General features: G+C 39.4%; 1 protein-coding gene and 1 non-coding gene across 3 annotated transcripts; both read left to right on the top strand.

Moving 5' to 3' along the window:
* Positions 1 to 268: 268 nt before the first annotated feature.
* LOC131254484 (probable E3 ubiquitin-protein ligase RZFP34) lies at positions 269 to 15,822 on the top strand. 2 transcript variants are annotated; one of them, XM_058255382.1, is made up of 11 exons: positions 269 to 4,203; positions 4,286 to 4,382; positions 10,410 to 10,469; positions 10,559 to 10,591; positions 12,116 to 12,193; positions 12,319 to 12,362; positions 12,480 to 12,520; positions 13,541 to 13,623; positions 13,718 to 13,809; positions 13,889 to 14,000; positions 15,269 to 15,822. In XM_058255382.1, exons 1-11 carry the CDS (start codon positions 3,998 to 4,000, stop codon positions 15,404 to 15,406), a joined length of 984 nt encoding a protein of 327 aa, XP_058111365.1. In that variant the 5' UTR covers positions 269 to 3,997; the 3' UTR covers positions 15,407 to 15,822. The 2 variants fall into 2 exon arrangements, with proteins under 2 accessions (XP_058111365.1, XP_058111366.1); XM_058255383.1 differs by having other exon boundaries at positions 270 to 4,203; positions 4,286 to 4,373.
* Positions 15,823 to 19,208: 3,386 nt separating this feature from the next.
* Positions 19,209 to 19,282, top strand: TRNAR-UCG (transfer RNA arginine (anticodon UCG)). The gene has a single exon. It is a non-coding gene; the product is annotated as a tRNA-Arg (tRNA).
* The last annotated feature ends 2,401 nt before the right edge of the window (positions 19,283 to 21,683 follow it).

Below are 21,683 nucleotides of genomic sequence, written 5' to 3'. Positions count from 1 at the left end.
TTTTGAATAGTTATCTCCCATCCATCGTACGTGTTGGTATCGAACAAGTCAATCCAGACCATGAAAATGGTAGGGTCCGATGTGGATGTAGCAAAGCCCATGATAAAGAATCGAACGATCCTAACTATTCGGTTCGTGTCTATCTCAGCCATCGGATCCACGTGTTCGGAGGACAAGAGACCATGACTTTGAAAACTGTGGCAGACTATCACTGTAGACTACACTATGTCCTGCACGATATAAATACCGCTGCTGTACGAAAAGCGGAATGTAGAAACGAGGGTGGAAGAAGAAACAAAGAAGCGAAAGGCAGGAAAGAGGAGAAAGATCCGTTGTTCTCTATCTCAAGATCTCGTCGTCGTCAATCTCTCTCGCTACAGAGCGAAGTTCGTTATCTTGTAGAATTTCGTTTGGTTTATTTCTCCTATGATTCCCCTTTTCTCTAAAAATCGCTTCGGTCTTGTAGGTATCTTTCTAGCAAAATCAGTAGTTCTAGAGCTCATCTCTAGGGTTTTTTTGGTCTGGAAAATCGTACTATCTGGTGTTGTTCATGTGGATTTTCCTAGATCAATGAACTGAATGGTTTTGGATTGAATTTCACGGGTTCAGGGCAAATTTCAGTTGTTTTTGTTGAAAAGTTCCTCAAAAAAAATGCTTTGATTAGGTTCCTTGTTGGGTGTAGAAAGGGCTTTGGATTAGATCCTTGTGGTAATTGTTACTTTTTGAGATGTTTTGGGGGGAAAATGATGCGATATTTTGATATTTAGGGATTTGATGTGTTGGATGCTATGTTCCTTTGGTGGATTCCCGGATCTTGGTGGGAATTATACGGCCTGATGCATCAGGACGTGAATAGGGTCATGATGCGACTGGGCATGCAGGTGGGGCCCATGGTTTGTTGATCTAGACTGTTGATCTGATTTACCTCACCGCAGATTGAATATATGCTCCTAAATTCTTCCATACCAAAATATTCTAACCCTTAAAAAGTAGAAAAGACAGAGAAAGAAGAACGAAAAAGGAGAGCAAAGAGGAAAAGTGTGGCCCGCCATTCAGGCAATCTCAACTGTTGATCAAGGCTATTCTCCATCTGTTTTACATCTATGTGTCTGGATCTGAGAGTTGGGTATTGTGTTTTTTCTCTCAGTGGGATTGTGGATCACTGGATCACGTCACTGCTTAGGCTTTGCTTTGTGGTCCTATTGTCAAATTGTTGCTATATTGCATGCAATTAAATAAGCTTCTGCTTCCTGATTTGTGCTGCACCCATTAAAACATTCAATGGTCAGGATTTTATGACCGAAAAGAATTCTGGGTATCACCAATCCAGGGAGTCTTGACTCCCTTCAGATCGACAGCCTTGATAATTGGGTCATTGGCTCCACCCATATTTACTAGCTCATCGGGACTCACTACTCTTGTTCTGATGTGTCAGGACCGTACAATTCCTGTTATTTTGTGCTTATACTTGGGTATTTCGAATAGGAATTCTATAAACTGGTTTGGTTTTGATAGTGAAATGATTCTGTATGTTGATGCTTTAGCCTGTGTTTGTATGTGCAACTGAATTGAACTGTGAACATCAATTCTGATCAGGTGGGGGATGTCCAAGTTGCCGTGAGGACTAACGAAACTAATAATTGCAATTTTCTCATTAAAAAAATTAATACGTGCAATTCCAATCACAGCCAAAGTGGAGATATCAGCTAACTTAATTTCATTACTTGGTCTTAAAGCTCAGTAGTCTCTGTTGTTTTGTTTCTGTAGTTGTTTGCCTGTGTGCTCTGGTGTTCTTGACTCTGATATTACTGTTATGATTGCCCTGATAATGTCATTATAGTAACAATCTAGAAATGTAACTTTGCCTTCTCAAATATTGGTTTTGGGGTGCACTTTTGAGGTCCATGATTTGCAGGCTGCGGCATAATCAATATATTTCTGCTGTTGATTGAGAAAAGATTTATTTATTATGATTAATGGGGAGTTTTGTCTTATCCAATATTCTGCCAAAAGCAGCCTTTTGGTAGAATCTGTAGATTTGTCATATTTTGTGGGTTCATATGGTGGTAGGAGGAACATAAATAGGCTATAATTGCGGATATTTATGGGTGTAATTATGCATTCTTATTATAGAAGCAAAAAGCCTCAGCGCTGTAGCACTTTGGATGCCTGGATCTTGGTAGAGACTGTTCAATGGATGTGGAGAATTGTTTGAAGATTTCATGTCTATCTGTAGATCATCTACTATAATGAGAGTCCATTTTGAAGACCCTAGGGTTTATTATAGTGTATGCAAGTTGCAGTGTCTGTTCATATGATGAGATTATTGACTGGGGAGCAATTCATGAGGACATTTCAAACGAGGTTGTTTTTGCAATTTGGACTGTGTTCACTGGTTTGAAAATTTTATCTTGAGGTTTGAGAAAGCTTGCAGTTTGATCGTCAGGTTATAGCTTCCGTCCCTCGCATGTAAAGTTTTCAATGAACTTGAGTTGTGTTGTTGGCGTCAGTAGACTAAATCTTACAGGGCCAAGACTTGGAAATATTTTCTTCTTGAAATGATGACACGCCTTTTCTGGATGAACACGAATCGAAATTCTTTTCAACTAGCTTACTGGATTTACCCATATGGATGGAAAATATGTTCAGTTAGTTTTGATATTTCACAAAAACTTTGTTGGGCCAAATAGAGGAGAAGAAGCAAGTTAGGCAGCTAGATTCGTTTCCATGAGTTTTACAGTTTTACATCTTCTTTTGGATGATTTACGCAGGAGGATTGATTATTTTCCTTTAATCTCAAGAGCTTAATTTCTGCATCATCAGTGACTGCATTGCATGCATGAAGTCATGGGAAGTATATCAGTGTATTCTTGTACTTAAAAGAAACATTAGAGAACTACAGTTCTGAGGAAGGGAAGTAATTTCCGGACTAATTTCAGTTTAAGAGAAGCATGGATCTTAAGGCGGGGGGTGGAACCCTTAGGTGGCTTATCTAACTACGTCATGTTTTTCTCTTGAGTAGTGCACGGTCAAAACTTGATTTCTATGTGATATGATGGAAATTGGTTACAAAAAACTGAGATTGATGAATGAAGACTACTAGAATGCAGCAAATACTCGATACAGCCATAACTTCTAATTCAAGTACATACACATGCCTTCAAATGATCTATATTTTCAAAGGTGAACTGCTCTCGGAGCACGACTTCTGAATATACTCTTGTTCAAGATGCTCACTTAATTAATGAGAACTAGTTATGCTAGATATCCAAAATTATGGATTGCATGTGTAGCAATCCATCTTGGTAAAAAGAAGGGGAAAGAAATAACTGCTGCTTATTTGAGAATGGCACCTTGGCATATCGGTTAAAATGAATATTAGTCATGCCGTTAAGGTTCATCCGTCGAAGAAGGCATTGTCACTTGTCGGAGACAAAGTGCGGAACGACAAACTGAGGTAGGCTCACCACATCTTGCTGGCTATGATGGGGAGCTCAGGACAATATTCTTCTACAACCCTCTTTGCTTATTTTTTTTCCTGTATTTTTTTCTTCCTTGAATGTTCTTGATGTTGTGATGTATTGGTTTTACCAGAAACTGGGGCGAATCTGTTGCTGGTGGGCATTTTAGTTCGGTTTGGTTTCCAGACTGCTACGAGCAATTAAGTGATCATGCTATATTGGTTACTATCCACCTCTGGAGATTCAGGAGTGCCTCAGTGCAGCATGATAATTATTATATGGGATCTTATAGCTCTGCTTGTTCTGATGAATCCTTCTCTTGGAGTTATGCTGAATGGAGCTGTGCAACATTGCTAGGATTTTGTGCTTGCTGATTAGAAATACGTCTGCAGCAGTTTACAAGAAAGAGACAATATCATGCGGTGTTTGCCTGCTTTGATCAGGTGACTGAATGCCTTCTGGTGTTTGAACTATTTTTGCTAAACATGTTCCCTTGTGCAGGCACATTAAGTCTTCATTGATTCACCGGGTATTAAATGGAGCCCTCAGTCAAACATTTTCAATCTCCTGGAAATGCTGGATCAGAAAAGCTTCATGAGACAATCAACAATGACATCCAAGCAGAAACTGCCTTCACATGCTCTCAGTGGTCTAATGGCGAGTGCATGCCTGCAGAAGAAACAAGACATGATGGGAACACCATTGCCACTGAAAGACTAGAAAAAGGACATATGCAATATGGGTAAGCCATTATCAAAGTGTTCATTCGCCCATCAACTTAGGTTTCTTCATTATTTTGTTTGTCTAAATCTTGCTTTTGACAGATGTTCACATTATCGACGACGGTGCTGCATTAGAGCTCCATGCTGCAATGAGATCTTTGACTGCCGACATTGCCATAATGAGGCAAAGGTGAGTCAGGTTGTATTTCATGGTTAAATTTCAAAGAATCATTGGCAGTTTTTCTTTTATTTGCCAAATTTGTATAGCACTGGCACGTGTTTTATTTATTTATTTATTTCCTGTCTATGATACCTGGATCCTTCAAAAGTTTTTGAGCTGACAAGTAGGATACTTGGATCCTCGGAAGTGATCCCCTTCCTGAAATGTTGAAACTTGAAATTTAAATAGTGGGATTTTAGTCTTACTAGCTGGTTAACCCTCCGAAATGAGCAACTAGTTCATATTGTAATGTTGGTAGAGAATTATTGACATACTTAATGCTTATGAGCAAAATATCATTCCTTGTCATATTTTTAAAGAATTGTGATTTTGAGGATCCACTGAGCTTGGTCCATGCGGTACTCAATACCAATTCTTGTACTAGGGTATTATAGTTCCCTGTTTTCCTAAGACTGTTAAACTTCCACATCCGAGCAAAACACCTTTTCTTTTCATTGGTAAGCTCATTCTGCGATTTCACATTCCTACTAGTTGCCTGTATTTGCACAGGACATTATTGTAGAAAAGAAGTATTTAAGAACAAAGGCATGTGGAGATCTTTTATTTTAATTTTTAAAGCAATTCTGCATCAGAAAAGCCATATTTTCCATCCTATTGAGATTTCAGAACAACACATCCACCCACACGTAGATATGCACACAACTAGTTGGATGCTAGGGATACCGTCCAACTAGTGCATAATTGCTTGTGCGTATGTGTGTGACATGCAACCTGTCCAATGGGTTGGGTCCACCATGAAGATCAGCCAATGCAAAAATCGGACTAGCCACTCATCAGGTGGTGCACATGTGTGCCTTGTGCTAGATTGACAGCTGTCCATTGTTTTCTATGGTGTGACCCACATGATGAGTGGAGCAGTCTACTTTCACATTAGCTATTCTGCATGGTGGAACCAAGCTTTTAGATGAGTTGGATGTTGTACACATTGAACTTTATGCACTACTTGGAGGATAGCAGTATCTACCAACTAGTTCTGTGTGAGACCTCCTCCACACACACATATATGCGTATGTGACTGTGTGGGGTGTAAGGTGTTCCGTAACGGTAATGGTGGCTGTAACGGCTACTACCGTTACCTTTACGATATGGGGCATAACGGCTGTTACGGTGTGTGTGTGTGTGTGTGTGTGTGTGTGTGTGTGTGTGTTGAAAAAATCTCTGAAAAACCTGTATCTCCCTCGTAATGTTGATTAAAAAGTATAAAAAACCTGTATCCGTCCCATAATAGACCATTACGGGGCTATTATAGCCTTTATAGGGGACTTAACGTGCTGGTAACGGCAATTACAGGTCTTTTTTTTTTTCCATAACAGCTGTTACGACCCCGTAACGTGTAACGGTTGCCACCATTACCTTTATGTAACGGCCTTTACCCCACACCATGGTGGGGTGTGCATGCCAAGGGCTATGGACTATTTTTGAAATCAAGGGTAGATGTTCAGTGAACAGGGACATATTGATAGAGTTTTTTTTGTCTTTTCATCTTGTTGGTGTGGAAATTACCACAAAAAAAAAAAGAAAAAAGAAAATAAAAGAAAAGAAAAGAATAAATAATTATAAACTTAAACATATGGTAATCTGAGGACTGTTTTCATCCATGGATGCTCACTACATCAAAACTCTTCCTTAAGCTGTTGCATAGATGTTAATAATGCCCAGCTTGGATACAATTAGTGTTTTAAATATCGATGATATCAGCTGATATATCCCATGATATATCTTGTATCCCGCCTGTGCGATACAAAACACACAAGTAGTGCTAATATATCCCACCTATTTGACCTAGTGAGCATTTTCAATTTCTGATCTATGTTTTTGTTGTAAATCACGTTAAACCAATGTCAAAGGTTACAAATCTATTATTTTTTATGTTTTCCATGAAAAATTATGGATTTGGAACTTCGATTCCGAGATTTGGGGGATATGGGTCAAGTTGTGGAACATTAAGAAAAAATAAAATTTATTAATTTCTCACATATCAGTTGTGATCTTTATATCCAAACACAAAATTTATGTAACCCAATCTAGTGATTCTTCTTTTGCTTTTGAATGTATTGCTTGTATTTCCATACATGTCTTCTTACGCTTATAAATTATATGAATAGACTTTGAATATACTCTCATCAATTCAGTTGGAACGCACATATATTAGGACTTTGTACAAAGGAAGCCCTTATTATGTGCATTTTTTTATTTTTTATTTGTAACGTTTTGATTTCTAAGTGTGTATTGATGTCTTTTTCAACAATCCTTGAAGTTTCATTGAAACATCCAACCAATTTCTCAATGTTCTCATGTTTCCCAACAATAGCAATACATTACACGATACAACGGATATATCCCATGCAATAATCGATACATATCCGTATCCCAAGGGTGCAATACATTACGCGATAACGATATTTAAAACATTGGATACAATTTCAACAAGATGAGAGCTAGGAATAGCCTCAGTGAAAATATCTGTTAGCTGATCCTTCAAGGCGTAGAGAGAGATAATATCCTTTCAACAAGTGGGGCATCGAGATAATTTCAGAATCTAGCTTTTTGTGAACATAAGTGACAGTCTACCATAATATGTCTAGTTCGCTTATGAAGGACGGGTTTTGTAGCAATGTGGTAGCCAGGGTGTCCCAAAATGGTTACGTATCGGCCGTAACGGCCGATACGTAACGGTAACGGCCGTTACGAGCACGTTACGGGCGTAACGGCCGTTACTGACCCGTAACGGCTGTTACGGGCCTTCGAAAAAAATAAAATAAATAAATAAATAAAAAAACCCTAACCTTTTCCTTTCTTTTCCTCTTCTTCTTCTTCTTCTTCTTCTTCTTCCTCTTCTCGGCCTGCTACGACGCTGCGGCTGCGGCTGCGGCCTCCTCCTCCTCCTTCTTCTTCTTCTCTCTCTCTCTCTCCCTCTCTGTTCTTTCCCTCTTTCCCTCTTTTTTCTTCTCTTCTTTCCCTCTTTTTTCTTTTCGGTTTCCCTCTCTCCTTCCCTCTTTTTTTTTTTTTTTTTTTTTGGGCAGCGAAGCTGCTGTCGTTACGTGTCACGCTGAGACGAGCGCTGACACTCCTCAAGCTCCGAGTTGTACGAACGGTCCAAAGGAGATCAAAGTTTTATAGGCTCCACCGTAATGTATTTATTATATCCACACCGTTCATCTATTTTTAAATATTATTTTATAGCATTATTTAAAAAATGAATCGTATCCAAAGTCGTCCGGACCACACCAAAAATAGCAGCGGAGGTGATGATTTTCACCGTTAAACAATTTGTAGGCCCACCGTAACATTTATTTTCCATCCAATCTGTTCATAAGGTCAAAAAGACCCGAGTGAAGAGGAAAAACAAATTTTATATTGATCTAAAAGTCATGTGAGCCCAAAAAAGTTTTCAATGGTAGACGTTCAATCCCCCATTGCTTTTTGCAGTGTGGTCCACTTGATAATTAGATCTGTATTATTTTTCGTGTCAAGTCTTAAGACAATCTTGTCAAATGAATGGACGGTTTAGATATAACACATTCATCATGCATGGGGCCCAAAAAAATTTGACATGTGTGCTACACTTCACCATCCAAGTCTCACCTAATTTGAGGCCATAAAAAATTGTACCAAAGACATATTAACTTAAAATTTACTAATTAAATTATAAACTGCAATTGCTAACTCACAATGCCAAAATCAAATTATTTGAATAGTTTTTAATTGTTATTCGGTGTACTCTTATGTTTTAAAATAGGGCCTTTTGGTTTTTTTCATGATTCACTATCCAATAAATGTCCACTAATACATAAGTGGGATAATGACAATAAATTGCATGAATTTGAGGCTAATTTGGGGCATTGATTGGTCCTCCAAGTCAGACCGAAATTGGCAACGCCATCTACCTAAATTTAATTTCATTTTTTTAAAGAACTACTAGGAGAAAGATATTAAATTGGTAAGTATATAAATTAGATATTTAGAAAATTAAATATATACATTTTGTAGTCAAAATTCAGGTTACTTGGTTTAAAAATTAATCAGACAGTCCGATACAGCTTCTCACCAAAGAGTGGACCGTTACACCACTATAAACATGTTCCAATTTATAAATGAATGCATATTTGGAATGCTTAGAATATTCCGGATTTAATACATATTTTTTTATATTTTTTTGGCAAAAAAAAAAAGTTACGCCGTTACGGGCCGTTACGCCCCCGTATCGCCGTTACGACCCCGTATCCGTATCGGTTTTGGAGGTCACCGTTACGCCAACCGATACCGATACGGGACACCTTAGTGGTAGCTGCCCATTTATCACAGTATAGCAGAATAGGAGACAGTGGCAAAGTCAAGGTTTGAGAGAAGCGAGTGAAGCCATGGAATCTAACTAGTGCCGTGTCTCATAGATTGGCACTCAGCTTCCGTGGGGAAATGAGCAACAACAGACTGTTTCTTCCTTTTTGAAGACACTGGATTACCACCAACAAATGTGCAGTAGCCAGAAGTAGAGCTACGATCATTGGAGGGGCCAACCCAATCGGTATCACAGTAGGCACGAATATGAAGATGGCCATGAAGGCAATAAAGAATACCCTTCCCTAACACAACGAAGGATTCGAAAGGCAATGTTGAGATGATGGGAGCATGGGGCTTTGAGAAACTGGCTGATGATACGGATTGAATAAGCAATATCAGGCCAAGTAATGACAGATACAGCATCTGGAGGATGGTTTTCCTTGCAGTCTGGTGATCAGTTTGGGGGGAAAGAAACAATAGATGCTTCAGAAATTTATCCAGTTTGGCTGGGACAGTGGCGACGTTGGCCAAGCGTCTTATCATCGATTGGGCTTCGAATGTTAAGGATCTGTCGGGTCATGATTTCTTCTTTTTTGGAGTGTAATTTGAGGCCTGCTTTCTCAGCGGCCTCTCTTTTTATTTTATTTTTTCCTTCTTTTAATGAAATCCCTTCATCTTTCAAAAAAAATGGTGATGCATCTCAATGTCATCAAGAGGTTCAAGACGAATGTCCTTAGAGGTTGGATCATTGACGGAAGGTTTCTTTTTTACTCCATCGATGTATCCCAACTTACATTTGCCACGAAGGTACATAATGGCTGACTGCAACCATTTGAGGTAGTTGCAGCCATCCAGTTTTACAGTAGTTATGCACAAACTGGGGTCCTTGTCAGCAGAAAGTTTCTGACCCTCCGTCACAAACAGATAAACGAAATGCTAACTCAAATATCCCATAAGAAAACCAAACCGGAAGGCTGCATGCACAAACATAAAAGGGGAATGGGGCGCCTTACATACCATGATGAGTGGCCGGATGACTGACAAGATGGCCGAGGGCTGGTCTACACTGTTGTCAGTGGCGGAGGCGAATAGCCGCTGGCAACTGTTGATGGAATGCTGCTTGGGAGACATGACGGACGCTGCTGCTGGTGGCGGCTACAGCCAACTCTGCTTGTGGCAATGGCGGGGGCTGCTGTTGGTGGCAGTTGCAGCCACTGGGTCGTAGCTGTTGCTGCTTATGTTCATAGCGACGATGCCGGTTGAAATTATTGTTTTGAATATGGAAAGAAACACTGCTGCAAAGCTTTTTTGGTCCTTTTTGGGTGTTTTTTTTTTTTTTCTATGTTAGGATGAGGAAATAAAATCATTATTTTGCATTGTCAATCTGATGACTTGTTTATATTGTAATTTATACTTGCACTGTGTTTGTGTTTTGATGGTGAGGACGCTCCCTACACTAACAATTAACAACATGATTGTTGAAATAATTGCTTTAAATATGGAATGAAACACTGCTACAACTACAAAACTTCACCCCCCCCCTCCCCCCTTTTTTTTTTCTATGTTAGGATTAGGAAATAAAATCATTATTTTGCATCTTCAATCTGATGACTTGTTTAGTGTAATTTATGCTCGCACTGTGTTTGTGTTTTGATGGTGTTGCTTCATTGATCTACTGATTCTAACTTATAGTTTGGCTGACAGAATTCTATTAATGTTGAAAAGAAACACAGACATGACCTACCGCGTCATCAAGTACAACAGGTAGATTCCTTCCCAACCAATTTTCATGGCTGGTATCAAGACCTTTTATCTCCCAAAGTATCCTGATTTGATTCCACCCTATCTTTCAGGTCATATGTTTGCTTTGTGGCACTGAACAGGATGTAAGTTTCAAACCTGTGTCCATCTTCAATTTATTCTTTGGTACAGGCCAACAATAGGTCTAGATTATAAGTAGTTTATCACAAGCTGTTGAGAACGGTCACTTCATCAATTATGATCCCTAAGTGCTCTTGATTTATTTGGGTTCTTCAAAAAGATGTATTTTGAGGTTCTATATTTGCATTGTCTAGAATGGTTACTATGGGACCCTGTTACAGGATATAGGGCTGCAACGCCCCATCTGAAAAAAGGCCCATAACATGCTGATACCTTTTTCTAGGCCTTTGGAAAAGATTTTGACCATTACAGGGATGTAATGTAACGGCCATTACTGTTACTGAATACCTTGGAAGTGCCATGCTAACCTCCCCCTTCCAAATTGGGTAGAAATTTGAACAAATAAGTGAGAACTTTTTTTGGTTTCATGAAAATGCTCCAAGTTGCCTATGCAGATCAAATTTTTTTTGAGAGGCAACGGTAATTTATTAGAAAACCACAACCGAAGCGGGAAAGAATACAACAAAAAGCACTAAAAAGAAAAGAAAAGAAAAGAAAAGACTATAGGCCCCAAAGGGCTACAATGATGCAAGGATCCAAATCTTTCAAACCTGAAGCCCACTTGGTGACCCAAGTTAAGGCCTTATGGAAGGTTCAATCCATCGTTTCAGACTTTTTCTCAAAGCACCTCCTATTTCTCTCACCCCAAGCAGTTCATATATCTAGTGACAAATATCAATCTTGGGAATTTATTGGCATGCGTATTTCTTGGGAGATTTTCAACACGAGCTTTTCCTCGGGATATTATTGGGAAAATCTCGCAGAACAATAAATATTTTAAATAAACAAATAATTTTAATATTTTAGATATATAATTGTAAATGAGTCAGTTAAAATTTTTAAATAATTTTTGCATTAATATTGGGATATTATCGTCAGCGTTCATGTTCTCTAAGAATCTGATCCTTATTTGTGATTGGCTCTTGCTGCCTTCTTCAATAAATTCTTTTCTTTCAAAAAAGGAAAAAGGAAAAAAGAAGAGTGGATATTATTGCAATAAAATATCAAAAAAATGAAGTGTCGATATTTTGAAAATCTAGTGGTATTAATAATATCATTTCTGATTCACAAAATTTTCACAATAATATCATGAGAATCTCAATATCTCAGTGATATTTTTCACACTGTAAATAACCACCCCTTTACAGTATAAATACTAAACTGTTTTGATGATTTTAATCTGTCAGAATGGGGCGATGGCAGTGATTTATTTCAATGGATGATTGCTTGGTACTGTGCAGTGTGCACTCTTCCATGTAAAACAAAAGATGCTTGTGAAAACATTTTAAGATGATATTATGCTCGTGTTTTATTTTGTCATTATCTGATGCTTTTCTTGTCCTCTCTTCTATCTCCAATAGTTCATCGTGCAACTTTCCATGTTGCTCTTCGTGTTTGCCCGCTTTGGGAGTCATTCTTCTCTAATTAATCTGTTTTCATTTGTTGTGATTGTCTGTTGCTGGTATCAGGTTAGACAAGTTTGTATCAGCTGTGGTGTGTGCATGGGGAAATACTTTTGTGAGACTTGCAAATTGTTCGATGATGATGTTAGTGGACAAATCCTTCTCAAAACCTTCTTTAGTAAAATTATAAATGGTTTATTTGGGGCTTCATACTCTATATTTATGAAGCTGAATATATTTAGCTTTTTCCTTTCTTTCCCAATTTGCAGATATCAAAGAAGCAATACCACTGCAATGGTTGTGGGATTTGCAGGTTCCCTACTGAATCTCTGCTATTCTGGATGTCGTTTTTGGATTGCCTTTGTTTTTTGGGATAAATCCAAGATTTCTTGGTCACCATGACTGACATAGTACTTGTGTTTGGTTGCAGAATTGGCGGGCGTGAAAACTTTTTTCACTGCTATAAATGTGGTAAGTCCGGTGGTCATGCTAGCATTTTCTTTTGTCATCATCTCTGCTGTCTATTTAATGCTAGACATACTGAATTTTTATGTGAACTTGTAGCTCAAGATCACCTTTGTGGTGATATCTGCTGGTTTTTTCTAGATTAATAATGTCATGAAGTTAATAATTGTTAATGTGTAGTCAGTGGTTATTACATTAATATCTTTGATGATTTGGCAGACCAACATAGACACATGTAGGTGTCGCATGTATAACTTGTAGTTTTTTTTACTACGTAACACAACTGACTCGTTTGGTTCTGAATTGAGTCGTGACTCGGCTGAGTACCTGGCTGACTTGGGCCGAGCCACATCGTCAATACTGACTTGTGGTGTTGAATCAGTTTGGACTTGACTGGGTTCAAGTCGACTTGGACGACTTGCATCTGAGGTGTGTCAATCCTTGATATAGGCAGCATGCTATGACACTCGAAAACAAATTTGTTGTTTTCTTACTTCATCTTTTGGTAGTCAACAGCATTTTACCAAAAGAGCCATAATAGCACCCAACACATCAAGCTATTGGATAAACCAAAAATGAGATGAAGATGCGAAACACCTTCTTTAGCAAGGGCATCCACTGGCTTATTTGCATGATGACACCCTGAAGTCCTCATTTCATGAAGAAAAACCACCAAGGTTCCAAGGAGTGTCCAGATGCCCTAGAAATAGCTGTCCTAAAATTTCTCTCCTTGACCCTCTGGACCAGAGGTATTTTTTGAAGAGATTAAGCCCCATCTTGTTTATTTCCTAATTCTGTGTCATGAAGTTTCTTAATGTGGAAGGCCCTGATAATTATTCTTCTAAAAGGTTTCTGTCCTAATGATAATGTTGATTGGTGTTTGACATTGGAATTCTTTGAAAATTCAATGTCCATGATGTGTAGATGAAAAGGATATAGTTGCAATTATAATACACTTCTAAAGATTTATGGATCATTAGTCCTGCCTGCTTACTGATTTTCCTTTTCTGGTTCTCTCAAATCAAGGTTGCTGTTACTCTATTCTATTAAAGAACAGCCACCCCTGCATCGAAGGAGCAATGCACCATGACTGTCCTGTTTGCTTTGAGGTGAGTTTCATGCTTCCCTTGGAATTTCTGCCACTTTGAGGATAGAAGTACTTCTGGGTTTTTTTACTTGTGGCATGCTTCCATGATTTTGCAGTATCTATTTGAATCGACAAATAAAGTTACTATCTTGCCATGTGGACACACTATTCACATGAATTGCTTGAAAGAGATGCAGCAACATTTGCAGTGAGTTTCCTTTTCCCTTTTCAGTCAAGAGTAGTTTTTTGATTTCCAGTAATCTTACTATGACAGAAATGCGTTTCAGGTACGCTTGCCCTCTCTGCTCCAAGTCTGTCTGTGATATGTCAAAAGTATGGGAAAAAATTGACATGGAGATTGCAGCTACACCCATGCCTGAATCCTACCAAAATAAAATGGTAATCTCTCTCTCTCTCTCTCTCTCTCTCTCTCTCTCTCTCTTACGTGTGTTTGTAAATTGCTCATGCATGTAGCGTGTAGGTTATTCCACGTAGCCCATGAAAATAGCTTAAGTTACATGTAACATACGTTAAATGCTAATTAGCATATACTATCCGCTACATAGCTTACACTACACACTACGGACTAAAACATTATAATTAATTAATATTTTAAATGATTTTAGTAAAATAATATCAGTATTAGATCAGTTCCATTGCTATGTCCCTCTATTCTTAATCTTTGCCCCCCTTTTTCATACTATTCAAGGTTGTGTTTGGTTGCACCAAATATCATGAAATTTCATTATTAATCGGTCTAATTTGGTGTAAAATATCATGAAATTTAATGATTTTGTGCAACCAAGCGCAACCTTGATTTAAAATGTAGTAGGCTATATGCTGTGTAGCTTAGCCCCGAGGGTTGAATGCTATGCTACACGCTATTTGCTATTTAAAACACTGACACTGACACAGACATACCAGAAGTTTTTGGTGCAAGTCCCTTGTATGAATCACATGAATCTCCACAGATGTCATTGTAGTTATTGCATCTAATGAGATGCCCATAAAATCTATCTACTTTGGAATGAGAACTGCTCACCTGCAATCAGTTGTATGGTTTATGCCTTAGGACTTCTATTGATATGTTCAAAGGCAAAATGCTTGAAATAGGTGGTAGGTTGAGTTAGCTCATCAATTGTGGAGTCGTGTTCCTTGTGCCGAAAATTTTGAGCATTGCTGCATATAATGAAGTTTTTGAATCGTTGCCAATGATCTGTACTAAATCTAGGGGGAACAATCCTAGACTTTTGCAACCACCATATTAACCCCCTTTATTTTATTTGAACAAGAGGCATAATTAACACACGCAACATCGTACTGCAAAATCCTGACCATATGATGTGAATTGATTCTCAATGGAAGCAGAGGAGCATGTGGTAAAGATGCATGCTAACCCAAAATTCATGAGATTGGACGTTCCCTCCATAAATGCTGTTTATTACCTAAGTGCTCTCTGTCCTTGTGGGATTGTAACTCATATCTTCCTGAGAAAGAACAATCTCTGGTGGTCCCTCCATGTTGATGGCGGTGCTTTTCTGGTGTTTCTCTAGATACTCTGGGGTGATTATGAAAGCAACTGTTGCTTGCATGCATATGCATTACCTTTTGAAAGAACCCAGCGTGATCCTGGCTCCTAATAAGGTAGTGCTATTGATGATTGGCAGGTGTGGATCCTTTGCAACGACTGTGGGATGAACTCGCAAGTCAAGTTTCATGTTGTTGCCCAGAAGTGCCTTAATTGCAAGTCTTACAACACTCGGCAGACGAGAGGGAAGCCGACCACCGCATCCTGTTCCCGCTGATCTCTTCTTCTGTGTCCTCTTTACTTTGCTGCCTACATCCAATGGGATAACAGAAGCCGGCTCCTGCATCCAATGCAAGTCCCACAATGAAGATAAGAGAGGGAAGCCCGCAGGACCACAGCATCATGCTCTTTCACTACCCTTCAATGTCCAGTTACTGTGTACTTGCAACGTCCAACTGAATAACTAAACTGCAGAGGCCTATCCATGGTCACTTGGGTTTTGTATGATCAGAGCGAATGCAGACGAAAAATGTGGGGAGAGAAGATGTTCCTCTTCTGTTGTGTGGAGTTGTTTTCTTCGGTCTCTTCATTTAGACTGTCTGAGCAAGTGCTCTGACATGTACAGAGGGTTATCTGTCGTTTTGCATCCTTGTAATTCTTTGATTTCATGCATGATTTTGTTTCTTGTGAGAATTCATATTCTAGCGGTGGATTTGAATTTGAATCTCTCCGTCTCTCCAAAAATCAAAGCACAGTCAATTGGGACGAGAACGGTGTTGCATTGGCTGGAAGGAATTTTCAAATGGGTTGAGTCGTGGTAGGGCCATATTGACGGATGGGATGGGGTTCCAAAAGAGTAATGATCAGCCGCAGTTACCATCTCTCAATCTGTCATCTATGTGGAGCATCCCAGCTGTGCAAAACTTGGGTCCCCATCACAGCAATTGCCTAACCTTATAATAGGGCTGGTCCACTAACTGTGTGGACCACCTTGCCCCAAACAATAGGCGGTTGTAAGCCAATGTGATTTGTGCAGTCTGGCCTTTTAAGTGAGTTTGCGTTGCTCCTGTCAGGATACTAAAGCTCAGATTTTCTTGGAAGGCGAGGTACTCATGTGTGATCGGTAGCAGTTATAGCTCTACTTGAGGGAGCACAGGGATCTATCTAAGGAGGTATGGATCAATGCCAGGATTTTCTGACAATGCCAACTGCGGGTGGTGGGGTACTTGGGACTGCAACTGATTGCTTTGCACGAACAAGTTCCCTGTTCACCAGATTTTTTTTTTTTTTCAGCTTGCCGCATCGGATACTCTGAACAAATGCTCATCACCTTTATTAGTTACAGTCTGATTTGCAGTACAACTATGGTACATGTGAGTCATGAACATTTTTTAATTGATTATGAAGCTGTTCTGCGAGTCTAGCATCTACTAGTAACATAGCTCGATATGGCAACAAGGGTTGAGAAAATGGTCGAGTCATATAGAGCAGGCCAGCACACGGGTATAAGATCTAATCCGTTTGTCAGGTGGGTTTTGTTGGCAGATTTTAGGGTTTTACGTCAGTGAAAAGTGAACCATTTTAAAAATTCAATCATATGATTCTCAAGGAATCGTGTGTGCAAAATTTTCTGAATTTTACAAAGATCAAATACTGAGATGAAGGACTTAGATCCTACCCCTGCATGATGAATCATGAGGCTTTTGTTTATTTATTTATATAAAACTGTTATTCCCTAATTGAAGAGGTCTCTTCCTAATCTATTGTAGACGGAGTTGAGAGAACCAATGTCTAATTCCCTAGTAGGGACCAAGGATAAAATAAAATGCTCACAAAGATATATCACATGCACGGAGATCAAGAGAAGAAAGTGGGAAGATGGGATGATGGCACTCACTTTTTCTTCTCTCTCCACAGGGTGATGTCAAGTGGGAGTGTGTCGGCTCTCTCCAATGCCCTCACTCTCCTTAATTTCTATACTCCTTTACAGTATGATCTTAAATGAGGAGTTGGTTTTAGGGGAACACCTAGGTACGGTGCTGTACAACCCTATCAATGTACCACATTGTGAAGGAAATTTGCAATCCGCTTATGCACATGCTCATGATTCAATCTTTTCACTGTTCAGCTCATCTACCATGGATTCAAATCTCACACTGATAAAGTGGTAGAATATCAAACTTGGGCCATTAGATAATCATGAAATGTAATAAAATAAGCTTTAATGGTTAAAATAAAATTTTAATGGTTGAAAACTTTTGTAAAGTCGATTAAAACCCTTTAAATGCTATGCCCAAGCAATAAAACTATTTGATAAGTCACTGATATAATCATATATAGCCATAAACAAGTCCCTAGTTTTACTCAAGACCTAAGACCTATACCCTCCCTCAAGTAAAGATTAATAATTTTTCTTTCACTGTTAAGCCCTTGAGCATCTAATGAGCCCTTAGATTATTGATTTTAATTGTCCAATAGTAGATCTTATATTTATAGCACACTTATACTTCTATGTAAGTTATGGATAAAGGAATAATCGATACCAAGAAGACTCAACGGTGCAGATCTTTAATTCTAACCAATTGAGTCCTTTTATATGAGATAGTGAAACATTTTAAAGCATGGTGTCCACGGATGTATCTCAAGCATTTGTGTCGGTCAAAGCTCTAATCAGTGATCATTGTTCAATGCCAAGTTTATAAGGATTAGAGGAATATCTTCTTACATAATCTATATCATATAAATTTAAGACAACAATAGATATTTATTTAAAGCATATCACATTGTTCAATTCAACTCATAGTCTTTTGACTAGTAGGCCAAGACGCACATTGGTTATGATCCATTTGTAAGAGAATATAAGGATGGATGGATGTGTGTATGAGATAGAGGGAGAGCAACTTGATTAGCCTCATTTTGAGTTAACCTTTCAATGGCCACTGATTATCATCCGATCAACTGTACGGATCAATATCAATGGTCTAACGTACAAAAAAGAATGAAAGAAACATACCTTTTAATTATAGAGCGTAGCACGTGCTTGGGACGAGCCGGACGCCTCCTATATCGGCTCGTTCAATTCGGGCAAGTCGGGTTCTGAGTTAGACCGATTAAGGGAGCTCAGTTGGAACTTGGATGCGGATTGCATACTGAGTAAACTGTGTGTGGTCTGCCGTGATTTATCTACTTTATCCACTCCATCCATCTATATTTAAAGATAATTTTAGGGCTTGAGCCCATAAATGAAGCATATACAAGTGGAACACACTACAGGAAACAGTGTGAATTGAGTGTCTACCATTGAAAAATTCTTGGGACCCACAGAAACTTTGGATCAAGCTGATATTTCTGTTTTCCCTTCATCCATCTCTTTCTGTTCTCATGAACAGGTCGGATAACAAATAAACATCACTGTGGGCCCTAGAAACTTTTCAATGGTGGAAATTATTATTCCCACTGTTTCCTATGATATGGTCCACTTGATATTTTGATATTCTTCAAATTTGGGCTCAACCCTTAAAATAAACTGAAAAAACGGATGGACGGTGTGGACAAACCACATACATTCATGTTGGGCCCAACAGAATTTACACAGTACGATAAAAGCGTACTGAGTAACTCAATACGCAATCCGATTTCAGTTCAATCGTAGAACTCTCTCCTTACCCCAAATAGCTTGGACGATCTGGATCTCAAGTCCATCAAACTAACCGGGTACTTGCATGAAAAGCTGTGTTTTGTCCGAGCACTTTCAACCGTCCATATATTCGATCCAGACGATGAGCTGACACCAGTCTGATTCTTTGGCTGCGAATCTATAATGTGGGGCTCACTTGCATCTCACAAACGGATCGGCTGGGTTCAGATCGTGTGGAATTAGATGGTGGACAGTTAAATGAAAATGGTCGGCATAAATTCACATTCTAAAACACGTGGTTAATATAACTAAAGCACATCAGCTTTAGGTCATGTTTCATCTAAGATTGTGCTTACAATTTGGACAGTCCAGATTGAAAAACGTGTCAATGTGGTTCAAAATATATAGTATATAATCATTTTCTTCAACAGCATAACAACAAGACCGCATAGCGCAGTGGATTAGCGCGTTTGACTTCGGATCAAAAGGTCGTGGGTTCGACTCCCACTGTGGTCGGATGGTTTTTTATTTTTATTTTTTGATCTGATCTGGGCCGTTCATCGTAATGGCCGGGTCCACCAACGTGACATCTGGAAGGCAGTTGTGAAACATGGCCAATTTGCGTAGAAGCTCCAGAAAGAGGATGGGAAGGTTATGCCGTGAGGAATTTAGTTGGCCATAGTGGCCACCTTCTGGGTTAGCTCTTAGGTTAGTTCACCACCATTTTCTTCACTCATCCTCACATGTGGCAATCATCTATGACCATCTAGACCATACAAATTGTAGGTCACATTGTGAATGGACCACTAGATTTACGCTGACTAACTAATCCTAGCCAACCAACTGTTGGATACCAAATGGATGGTTAAAGCTGAATTTTCAGAATTTTACAATCATCTTAGCGTAAATTTTGAATGTAGCTCCATTCGTGCTTGTTTCCATAGTTTGGATGGTCTAGATTGTCACACGATTATGCTATGCGTACGGTTGAAGAGTCACCAGGATTGTTGACATGGTGGTGAACTATCATGCGAGTCTAGCCTCTAGTGAGATGATTGATTGGATGGACAGACGGGTCACATGCGTTCGGATGCACGCTGTGTGGGTCCCACCATGATGTGTATGTTGAATCGCACCGTGCATCGGATGAGACGAGCAATACTAGGCCTTGATTCCAAAATCTTGACTGATCCATAACTCAGGTAGGCCTCACCAAAGTGAACAATGGAGGACACTGGGGAGAGTGATTCGTACCATAGAAACTTCCATACGAAATATGGTGTCCACCATGTTTGTATATACCATCCGAACCGTTCATCAAGTGCAAACCACTAGGATGGAGGGACGCCGTAGAATACAGAACCTTCTAAATACTCATGTGGCTACACCACGTGGATATGTAAGTTCAATCGTGATTTGTACGTTGCTCATCCCACCTGAATTTTGGAGGAAGCGGATTGCCTGTGGCCCCGGGCACAGAGATATACCTGTGTCTGCGGCCGTGTGGGGCCCACAGAGGTGTCCGTGACAAATCCACTCCGTCCATTTGTTTTGAAAGACCACAGTAGGACTGGATTCTAAAAATCAGGCAGATCCAAAACTCATGTGGGCCATATCACACGAAACCATGAGGATTGAACGCTTGGGGGTGACAGAAGTTTCGCATCAGCATGAAATTTGTTCTTACAGTTTATCTGGGTGGTAGTAACCCTGTGAACGGTTTGGATGGAATATAAACATCATGATCAGCTCCAGTAAGGTTTCAACGGTGGACGTTTCTGTTCCCACTCTTTCATTGGTGTGGCCCACCTGAGTTTTTGGATCTGCCTAATTTTTAGAATCCTATCCTATTGTGATCTTTTAAAACATATGGACGGAGTGGATTTGTCACGGACATCTCTGTGGGCCCCACACAACCCCGGGCACAGGTATATCTTTGTGACCTCGGGTCAGATTTTGGATCAGAATGATTCTTGGGATGTACCGTGAACATTAGGCGACGCAACATACGTACGGTTTAGATTCCACGTGCACATCACCGGTGGGCCCCACATAGCTCGAACGCGCGGTCGGTCAGGGTGCGTTCCTCCCAGGAATTTGGCAACTTTTTAGTAGTCCAGCTCCCGTCCGACAACGTTGGAACATAAGCCTAGCCTACAACACTTTTCAGGTGGGCCCCACCGTAGTGTGAACGGTTCAAATTGCAATCACACGCCTCTCAAGTCCAACTTGAAGGCAACAGAGTTGCAATGGGGAGCACAATCCCTTGATAGCTGATACGGATATCAGGCTCAGGCATTTACAATTGGGATTTTTACCCCAAAATTCCTCACTGATATCACCAAACAATGCCTTTACTTAAAATAAAATCAAATAAAATAAAATCATAATTAAATATGTTTCACAGGAGGTGTTCAGTCACCAAAATGGCTCATTAATTTGTTTTTGTTTTTGTTTTTTTTTGTTTTGAGAGGTAACGATTACTTTATTAGAAGGAAAAAACAGATTAACAGGAAAACAAAAAATAGAAAAAATAACAAACATAAAGCATAAAGAGGGAATAAAACTCGCTGAGATAGCAAGCTGAATACCCTCAGCTACAAAGCAAATTACAGCCCTGAAGGTTAACGAAAATGGAGGCCCATTCAGCTATATAATGTTGGACTCTAAGGAGCATTGATTCCGTTGAGTTTGAGTTAGAGATGTCCGTAAAGAATCTCCCATTCCTTTCTTCCCATATAGACCACCAAACTGCCAATAGAGCCATTCTCCACACTGTTTTCTTCTCCTTGCCAAAAGGACCACCTCATGCTTGGAGAAGCCGGTTCGTCGCATGAGGAGAAACCCATGAAATATGAAAAGATTTTAAGGTTGCTGACCAAACGCTGATGAAGAAAGGGCAGTGATTGAACAAGTG

Source organism: Magnolia sinica, chromosome 1, assembly GCF_029962835.1.
Source record: "Magnolia sinica isolate HGM2019 chromosome 1, MsV1, whole genome shotgun sequence".
Lineage (NCBI taxonomy): Eukaryota > Viridiplantae > Streptophyta > Magnoliopsida > Magnoliales > Magnoliaceae > Magnolia > Magnolia sinica.
The sequence above is the reverse complement of the archived record's forward strand: the minus strand, read 5'-3'. Positions and strand labels throughout refer to the sequence as shown.